Genomic DNA, 10,727 nt, shown 5'->3' with positions numbered 1-10,727 from the left:
GCGAGAAGTGGAAGGACGACGGGGGGGGGGGGGTGGCAGCAACAGAAGGGGGAGAGAAACGTCAGCGACGTCACGCGAACGTCGTCGAGCCGGGGTGGCATCGCGCCACCCCGAACGCGTTCGTGCTCGTCGACGACGTGGCGGGATTAGTTCATTACCCGTGCGTTATACTAATCGTGTTTACGCTTCGCCTGATCGATGTGCGGTGAGCGGAGGGTGATTATCCGTCGCTGAGTAGCTCGCTACGATGAGACACGATGACGCGTGAGGAATCACGAACTAGCGAAGTCGAGAAGCGTGGCGCGGATAAAATACTATTCTATAATAACATCGGGGATTTGGGCCGATATTAAAAGTTCCAAAACCCTTGAAGAGAGAGAGAGAGAGAGAGAAAGAGAGGAAATATTATTCAGTGGAAAAATATCAGCTAATATTAAAAGAGTAGTTTAACATGATTATTCGCAATTATTTCCAAACGTTACGATAAATATGACTCCTATGTATAATTAGCATGATTCATTGCGAGATGATGGAAAATAATGGAAACTTTCCGGAATAACTTCAGAAGTCTGGCATATTCATTAAGAAGTCAGAGGAAATAGAACTGCGTGACGAAAACCTATAAATCGTTCATGTAATTGCGCGCAACGCGCTGCGCGGTCTGTTATTACCGAAGACTGATAACGATAATGTTCGCACAAACCATGTGCCGTATGCCTTGACTACAGCTTCTGAGTATAAACGTCATGCCAATTTCGTCTACATCATTTCGTATAAGAAAAACGAAATGTATGATCTAATGCTCGAGTATTATACTAAAGCGTTGAATATATAATTGTCGTAAAGTATCTTCTATTTCGAGATATTTAAGACGTCGTAAGCGGGTCAGGTCAGACCGTATATATTTAGAATATTCAAAGTATTTTATAAAGCTAACATCTATAAGTAACTAAAAATGATTAGATTAATAAATCAAAAATTTTTTACATCAAATATAAATAACAAATTATTATCCAAATCAGTCCTCAAACTGATTATTTTGTGAAAATTTTGCAAACTATATTTGCAATAAAATAAATATTAAAAAATGTGAATTATATGATACCTATATATCACCAACAAATATTTTTGAATACTACAAAAATATTTCAATGGAAATTAGTTTGTTAGAGAATTGCAGAAAATGATAAAAGCTCATTTATATTAAAAATTATAAAAAAAAAACAGGTCAATCAAATAAATAGATTTCGTAAGAAACAATTTCATTATGTATCGAATTCAAAACGTTGCTGTAAAAAATTAACTAAAGGCTAATGGCTCGCTAATAGACATGTATTGCACAATTCTCGGTCAATGTTTTCCCATCCGAAAGAAACCCGGACAATATCCCAACGCTATTTCTATCTTATCTTCCTGCCGGGCGACGTTCCGGACGGTTGTTAGATACGAACAGTTTCCACGGAAGAGCATTAGCGGCGTTATTAGCGCTAGTTAGAGGATACGCTTTGGTGAGAGATGAGAGCGGTGTATAATTATCCGTGCCTCTTCCCCTACTTGGCTCAACAGACGAGGACGACGTGTTTATGTGGCGCCGACTGAAGGAGTCTGGCAAGAGTGTCTTGTATTATCTGTGACATCAGAGCGCAGCCCGACGACGACGAGCCGTTGAAGGAGGGTAGCGAAATGAGTAACAAGTAATCCAGCATTTCTTACGCGTAGCAGCTGCTCACAAGAAATTACAAATTCGACGATATTTACGCATTACAATGTGAATTTATTACGATATTATTATGTTCACGTATCCGATGCATCCTGCTAAAAAATGTACATCAATCTACGTTAAAGATAATATATACACACTTTCTTCAACAACTCGTCGTCGTCAAGCCGGTCTGATGACACAGATTTTTTAAAATAAAGACATAAATCTGTCATTTCATTGTACGTGTATATTTTTTTTATTGAAATGTCGCAAATGTGAAATGTCACATATATGCCTTCATTTAAAACAACTTATATTATATATGCTGCATGCTTAATTTATATGAGATATTTCATATAATTTAGCATATTTCAGGCTCAATTAAAACTTTTAATTGATTGTTACTAATTGCTTTTTTTGGCATAATCACGTATAATTAATTTTGGAAATTCATGGCTCTCGATCAAAATTTTTCAAACCGTGTTCTTTTAATATCAATTTATGATGTAAATTGATGCTTCGATTATTATCGCTACGTCATGTTCTATATTCACATACTGGCTGTATCTTTTCCAAATTCCATGTTAATATTATGCAAGTAGTCTTCTCTTAGAGCGTTTAATTAAAGTGCCGAATTAAATCAGGTTACACGATAATGTAGGATTCAATAATCAATACGAATTACGTAAATCACCTCTCCTACGTGGCACATGCAACACACAATATCATGGTACACACAACATACTCCTATAATTTTGCGAATAGTAATGAGAGGAATTGACACTCGAATTTCCATGAAACAATTGATATGCATTTCGATGCATCGCTAACGCATCCGTATCCGCCAACGTACACCACTGCCATTACCACTTCAATCCATTTTAGTCGAATTCATTAATCGTTACAATATGCATTAGACCTCGTGCCGTGCAAGCGTTTTAAACGTTTTCGCATTAAATTTATTTCAGTATTAAATTTCATGCACGTGTCGCGAATATAAAAAGCCATTTCAATGCGTTCACTGTAGATAGAATGTTTTACATTTACAAAGGGCTGAATCGCTGATAAATATGTGAGCAATTTTTTTTTTTTTCCAATGTAAGCTGACGCGTGCGCAATTTAAATTTTGAAGAACCTTTAAAAGAGATACGAGACAATCTAGTTCATCATCTTTCATCTTTTATTCTTCGTAAAAATGTGTAACTGTGTTGATTGTACATGTAAAGTTTGCCGAAACATCTTGTTCGAGCGTTTTGTTAAATGACAGAATTTGAAAAATAGCTCCAGTCAGGTAAAATAAAACTTTTAACCTCGAAGTATTATCTCCTCTTTTTTTTTTCACTTTGTCGGGCGATTTCAAAATGTAGGTGTTGACAGATAAGTGTAATTACAATTTATAGTCGCCATAAAGCTATAAATATCTACCTTCGGAAAATACGAGATTTGTACAGATTTGTTACTTAAATTCTCATTGTTAGTCGAAGGTCTTCATTTACCAGGGGCAATCTATCCTTTAGCCATTTAATTTGTGTATAAAAAATTTCTATTTTCCATGAAGTATTCAAAAGATAATTTCTCTTCTCCCGATATTCATAAAAAATTAATAAAATGTTTGAATTTATATTGAATATTAGTAAAGCCGAGCTTTATTCAATACGTATAAATATTTTGCCCAAGATTACAGAATTCGAGCTTTATTTCATATTTCTTATATTCTGATTTCAGTTAGATGCAAAGAAAAGTCCACTCGCGCTGCTCGCACAGACCTGCAGCCAAATAGGAGCGGATCCACCGTCCAACAAATCGCTGCTAAGTTCCTTGGACAAATCGTCGAGTAACAGATCGTCCAAGACCGCGGAGCAATCTCGCGACAAGTCGTCGCCGACGGTGACAGTGTCGGTCACGGTGCCAACGTCGACGATCGAATCCACGAAAACCAGTTTCAAGCCGTACGAATCTTGCCTGGGACGCGAAAAGGCATCCAGCCCGGACGAGCAGCGATCGTCGTCGAGTCACTCGACTTCCGGCCGATCCCGAACACCCGGCAGCGGTGGCAAACGATGCCCTAGCAATCAGAGCGCCGCGTCAACGCGTGCAGTCACGCCGCAAGGTAGAAAAACGGCGACGCCGAACGGGGAAGTCACGCGGGACTCGCCGGTTTCGAGAAATTCGGCGCCCTTGATACCGTCGAGCACAGCGGAGGCCGCTACGAGTCAACCAACCGTCAGTAGCCCCTCGTTACAAACGAAACCCGCCTACAGTCCCGCCGGCGTCCTCGCGATGACCGATCCATCCATCAAGGATCTCCCATTGGGCACGTTCAAGCCGGGCGTCAGTCTACCGGTTTCCACCGCCGCCTACTTGGGTTACAGTCCCAATCAATTACCCATCGACGTGATGGCCAGCTCGCTCATGTCTCAGCATCACGCCGCTCTGAAGAACGGTCTCGTAGCCGCTAATCCTTATCTCGGTTATACGCGACTGAAAACGGGCGGACCCGCGGACAGCCTGATGCCAATATGCCGCGATCCCTACTGCACCGGCTGCCAACTGAATTCGCATCTACTGTCGAACTCCGTGGCGACCACCGTCGCCAGTATCGTCAATGGAAAATTGCCATCGGGCGCGGGCGCTACGCCGGGTTCCTGTTCGGCCGGATGCGCCCAGTGCGATCACAAACCCGGCACCGTCTCGCCTTATGGACCGCTCGGCGCGGCAGGAGCGGTATACGCGCACGCGCAGCTAGCCGCATTGGCCGCCGGCACGCAGCTACCTTACGTATGTAACTGGATCGCGGGCGACACTGCGTACTGCGGCAAGAGATTCGGCACGTCGGAGGAGCTGCTGCAGCATCTCAGGAGTCACACGAGCATGTCGTCGAGCGGCGCGACCGATCCCGCGAGCGCGGCCGCCGCGCTGTCCCTGCTATCGCCACCCATCGGATTACCCCCGACCCATCCCCTGTTCGCCAGGTCTTATCCCACGCCACCCTTGAGCCCGCTCGCCACCGCGCGCTATCACCCGTACGGGAAACCCTCGCCGCTGTTACAGCCGTCTTTGTCGTCGTTGGGCCTGCCGCTTCCGCCGCCACCGCCGCCGCATCCGCACGCGACCGCCGGACTGCCGCCGTATTTCTCACCGTACTCTATCTACGGGCCTCGTCTAGGCGCCGCCTCCGGGATGCATCAATGAGTTCTCGGTAACAAGCACTCGTGAGCCAAACGCTTGCGAGGTGAGTTGACCGGCGAACTGTGATTTCTCGACGAATTCGAGCACGTAAACGGAGAGTATCGCGTGTGCTTGACGTGATGCTTGTATGTATTTACGGAGCCTCGTAAGGAGGAAGGTCTGAAGTTATCGAGCGGATATCGAGGCGCGGTAGGATTGTTTCTTTTTTATTTTTTATTTTTTTTTGTTTTTTCGATTACTACGCGATGGTCTGCGTCTTCTGCAAATTGTACGCTAAGCCTTTTTTTTACCTTGCGATTGAAAAAGCATAAAACTTAAAAGATTGAATAATGTGTGCACACGAAACGACATCTTCTACTTGTTCTTAGGCGCGAATAGTTAGTGTTTCCATGTTAACGCAGCCGGAATTTTGATATATATTTCGTAGATAGTATAAACTTTTTAATAAATATTAAGTTTTGAGAATATATAGAATTCTCAATAAATATTCACTTAAAAGTCCCACTTTGCAGGAACTGTTTCTTTTGATGGAAAGTAAGTTGTTCTATTCAATCTTTCGAGGTCAAAGAAATAAAATAATATGGCTGCGTATCCCTACCTCAGCTCTCTTTACAGGAATAATAATCTATTTTTGTCAAAACTGAATTGCATTCGAACTGCATTTAGGATGATTAATTCTCGCTCAGCAGCGTCCGGCGTAATAATATATGAATACGGACAGCGGTTGCTTGTATTGGCTATCATTAATTTCACTTGACAAGAATCAGGATCAAATAGGAATTAAATATCTTTTTGAATTCTTTAAAAGATTTTTATAAAATTTTAGCGTTCTTTGTAAAGATTATAAAAACTAGAGAGAGAGAGAGATCTTCCACATTCTATACCTGTTCGGGTATCTTTTTATTGCGGATATTTTTATAACGCCTGAATGGACGCTAGCGTTTATTAGATCTCAAGCGTAAGAGAGTGCATCGTCGTCAATGCACGAACAAAGGCTGCGTTTAAGTGCATAAGATGGTTATACTTCTTCACGCTCTACTTACTGGTATATTATATTGTTCGATACTGTATTGCTTTACGCACTAGGATTCGATATGTTGAAATACGTTAGCTTGTACGCGATAAGTTATTTTTATTACTCTTTTTCTCCCTCTTCTTTTGAACTGACTTTATTCGAATCAACCAAGGAAGGATCATTTACTAAAGAAAAACTGATATTAACTTTGTCAAAAACGTTTTTCTCTTTTTTTTTCTCTTCCTTTAAATTAGTTTTATTCGAGTGAACGAAGGATTTTTTAAAGAAAAACTGATACTAACTTCATCAAAGACATATATAGTTAAAATTAAGCTACGTCAAATATAACACGTGTATATTATCCGAAACCAATAAAAAAATGAAATTCACCCACGTATAACCTATCGGATATATGGACCGAAAATTTAAAATTTGAATTTTAAGAAACGTATAATTTATTTTCTCACGTGCCCCAGTATTTTATTCTTACGCCAGTGTACCTGGAAACGCTAGGCGCGCAATTTCCTAAGAAGCAACAATCCGTTAAGAGCAATTTAACGATTAGAAATTCAACAATCTCATATACGGTAGATCTTATCATTTCGCACAATCGCGCGCCGCGTATCGTGAGATGGTGCAGGTGGCATCCATACCTCTTTAACAACGCCACGATGTCGGCGAGAACGTTGGAGAGGTAACAGTACGAACTAGTGGTATATACGAGAACTCCCTGAGCGGTGTGCAGGGTCGTGGTGGGAGTCGCGAGAGGGCACCCAGCGCCAGTTGACACGTCGTTGGCCGGGTCGCTCGCACCCGGCAAAAGTGTCGGCGTAGCGCGAACCGACAACGACCACCGTGTCGCTACGTCGGCCGCCGCCGTCGCCGTCACCTTTGCGTTCGCCTCTTTCGCCCGCATTGGTTAGTCGCTGCCGCTCGTGGTGTTTCGTGTCGTTCCGCGCGTCGTAGTCGCGATACACCGTCCGGTACCGAGGAGGGGGCATCTCCACGATGTTGTCGCGGAGGCGCGCAAGGAAGGGGAAGATGCTCCCCGGGGGAGCGCGAATCTGCGGTGTACGGTAGGGGAAGTCAGCTGAACGCGGCGGAATGGTGAGGGTTTGAGCGACGAGAAGGGCAACCGCGCTCCACGTCGACTGCGGCGAGAGATTCAGTTGCGAGTCGAGCCTCATCGCGTCGACTTGTACCAATTACATACGTCCGTACGGTTGTTCGTAACGCGACTCGTTTTCTTTTTTTCTTTTTTTGTCGCGTACCAAAGAGAGCGGATGTACTCGTTGTCGCGGTGTGCCCCGACGACCTCTTCGTTATCTGGTGTGCTCGTCTCAGAGAGCGTGTATCGCGCGCGCGAGTAAGTGCTATTCCTTATCGAAAGTGCAGCCTCATGCATGGCTTCGTTCGCGAGTGATACCACTGTTTCGTTGCTGCGACGGATATAATAAGGGAGAGAAAGAAAAAGTGCGCCGAATTCCCCGGAATTAGTTTCGCCGATGAGCCGAAGAGTGTGGTAGAAAAAAAAAAGTGGTACTTTCGTCGAATACAACCGACGGCGCGAGCGAGGATCGACCGCAAAAGATGCTGACGTCCAGCGCGAATCAGTATCTCCGTCCTGAATACCTCACGCCGCTACCTACTACGGTTAGTCTACCGCTTTTCTCTTCTCTTCCTACGTCGCTATTTACGGGGAGTCCATTATTTATATCCTCCATTCCTGTTTACGTCTCGAGTTAACGATTTGTCGAGACTCGCGATCTTTCAACGTTTAAAGTCTTATTTAATGACCGATATTTCTTAGCAGCTGCCGTTTATACATTTTAACGTGCTGCAAAATTATAAAGGCACTAAAAGAATGTTCTTTTTATTCGTTTAAGTATTTCGAAAAAAATAATGTAATAAAAGTAAAATATTTATTTTATATATCAAAGCGAAAAAAACTTTTATACATATTTATATAAAGTTTTTATATTATAAAATAATATGGCTGCGTATCCCTACCTCAGCTCTCTTTACAGGAATAATAATCTATTTTTGTCAAAACTGAATTGCATTCGAACTGCATTTAGGATGATTAATTCTCGCTCAGCAGCGTCCGGCGTAATAATATATGAATACGGACAGCGGTTGCTTGTATTGGCTATCATTAATTTCACTTGACAAGAATCAGGATCAAATAGGAATTAAATATCTTTTTGAATTCTTTAAAAGATTTTTATAAAATTTTAGCGTTCTTTGTAAAGATTATAAAAACATGTAATATAAATATTTTATTTATAATTTGAAAACAATTTTATTTTATTTTCCATTTTTTAGTCATTATTTCTTTATTTTTATATCAGTTTTAATTTTATTAATATTTGACGATGCAAAAAAACTATTTTTTGAGATAATAAGATTAAGATATAAATAATGACAGTTAAAATGAGAGTTTTTGAAATAGATATTTTATAGAAATATCTATTTCTACGAAATCTCTATCTCTCTATTAAAAAGAAATTTTATATATACAACACACACACACACGCATATACATGGTTGCAATATGAGACATATCATTTGTCTCTGACAGCTTTGACAATGCGATGTATACATTGCGTTTTAACATTAATATCTTCTGAGACTTTAACATTATTATTATTATTATAATATTCAATACATAATTTATTCATGTATATATAAAAAGATAAAAAGCGATTTCAATAACAATGTAGACAGAATAAAATCAATATCGAGAATAAGATTGATTAGAAGATACTTTCATTTTTTGTTACTATGCGAAGTACCATGTCTAAGCACGCGTGTTTCGAGCAATTCGATTAATCTCTTTAAAAATTTCTTATTTAAAAACTATTATATTCCGAATATTTTGATATTAGAATATTAAAAATCTTATAGAAGATATTGATATTAAAACGCGATATACATCGCATTGTCAAAAACTGGCAAAGATAAATGACATGTCTCAAATTGCAACTATGTATATGTGTGTGTGTATATATCGTGCGTATAAGATTTGTTTTTAATAGATGGATTTTATAGAAATTCTATAAAATATCTATTTTCAAAAACTCTTTCATTACATATATATGATATGTATATATATGCCATATGTAAAATTTCTTATATTTATATTATATTATGTATTGGTTTCGAATAACAAAGCTGTACCGTATTTTCTGCTGTTGCGGACGTCCTGCTGTTCAAGGCATTAAACATCCCTAGTGCATTATTCGCCGAGAGCTATCAGCTGCTTTCGTCTGCTCCACGGCACTATCTCTCTCAAACTCGTAATTTTTTTATATTTATTATTCTAGTTGACTATACTCAATTAGAATCACAATATTGCGATATATTGAGGCAAGAGAGTTTTTATTGTCTTAGAACTCGTAATTTCCATACCAAGTTGAGCATAGAGACAACATCCGCAACGCGCGGAGAGGAATCCAATAATTCGTTAATTTGTGTCTAATTATAAACTTACACAATTATCAACCAGTTTCTTCAAATAAGAGAATGAATCGCGCGTCAATTTTAAACAGAAACGATAAATTTATTATGATGGAGAATTAAGAGGCAGTGTACGTCAGGCTGTACTTTTGGATATGTGCAATCGAACACATTGCTGTTAAATCAGTTAAACTTTTTTAGACAACTGGCAAGATTTTAAATTACGATTAAAAATTACGGGACGCGCGAATCAATTTTATTACTCCATTTTCTCTGTCTATTCTGCTGCGTCCGATGTATCTCTCAGTATCTAATGACGAGTGCCACACCAAACGTCGAAAAACCAATGTTTAACTGTGATTTTTGAGTGAGAAAGTTGAGAGAGAAAGAGAGGGAGAGAATGCGACGCGATGCGCTTCCACGAAAGAGATTATATGCGAATGTGTGCATGACTAGAATTTGTTAACGAACGCGCAATTACGGGGATTTTATTTTGAATGAAAATAATTTCAATTGAATAGACAAATACTTTGTTAGAGACGTTTATTTGATCGCTCGACGGTCAATATAAAAATTATTTGCTATATGCTACACGCAAACCACTGCGATGATTTTATGTTGTTAAAAAAAAACTGGTTTTATGACAGCGTTAAAATAAAACGTTTCTCTCGTTTATGCTAAAAGAAGAATGAATTAAAATACATTCCGTGTATTTTACAACGCGTAATGAAATAATTTATATTGTTATTTGTGTTATTATATTGCGAGCAGTCAATCTTTTCAAACTGAAAATTTGGATTACAGTCGAAATATCTAGATAGAATAAATCCGACATCGATCTTTTAATACAATTTTTTAAGCAAATATTTTCTTTTTAATGAAACAATACAATAGTAATAGTTCTCTTCTTATTTTTACAAAAATATGATTAATACAATTAATAAGATGATTAATTATTTCAGACGTATAATGTGTATAGTTCTAAATTGAAAGAGTTATTTACTTTTATATACACGATGCGGCAATTTTTTTCCATCACTTTCGACTGAAGCATTCTCCGTTTTTGCGGCTATGAAAAATAATTAATATAATGTAATCACTATATATGTACTATTTATAATATCCACATGTCCTACTTCCCTTGTAATTATTGTACATTTGTTTATAGGCGTATAACTCTAACAAATCTAATGAGATGGCAAATAGTACGGATATACATATATACATATACGTATATATATAAATATATATAAATATATATCTGCGTCTATTTTTGCGTAACCAAAGTTTTAGTAACTATCGATATTACGTAGCGCATCGAACTTTGTGTGTACATGACATTATAAGATGAAGTGCAGCAGG

At 39.2% G+C, this 10,727-nt stretch overlaps 1 protein-coding gene across 1 annotated transcript in view; it reads left to right on the top strand.

Annotated features, from left to right (window-relative positions):
* Positions 1-5,735, top strand: part of LOC115234516 (zinc finger protein Elbow) — a 7,844-nt gene extending 2,109 nt beyond the window's left edge. The window contains exon 2 of the mRNA XM_029805649.1: positions 3,428-5,735. Within this exon, the coding sequence (XP_029661509.1) occupies positions 3,428-4,894 (1,467 nt within the window). The 3' untranslated portion in view covers positions 4,895-5,735. The remainder of the gene's footprint in view (positions 1-3,427) is intronic.
* The last annotated feature ends 4,992 nt before the right edge of the window (positions 5,736-10,727 follow it).

This window comes from Formica exsecta, unplaced genomic scaffold, assembly GCF_003651465.1.
Source record: "Formica exsecta isolate Colony F162 unplaced genomic scaffold, ASM365146v1 scaffold2, whole genome shotgun sequence".
In the NCBI taxonomy this organism is placed as follows: domain Eukaryota; kingdom Metazoa; phylum Arthropoda; class Insecta; order Hymenoptera; family Formicidae; genus Formica; species Formica exsecta.
The sequence above is the reverse complement of the archived record's forward strand: the minus strand, read 5'-3'. Positions and strand labels throughout refer to the sequence as shown.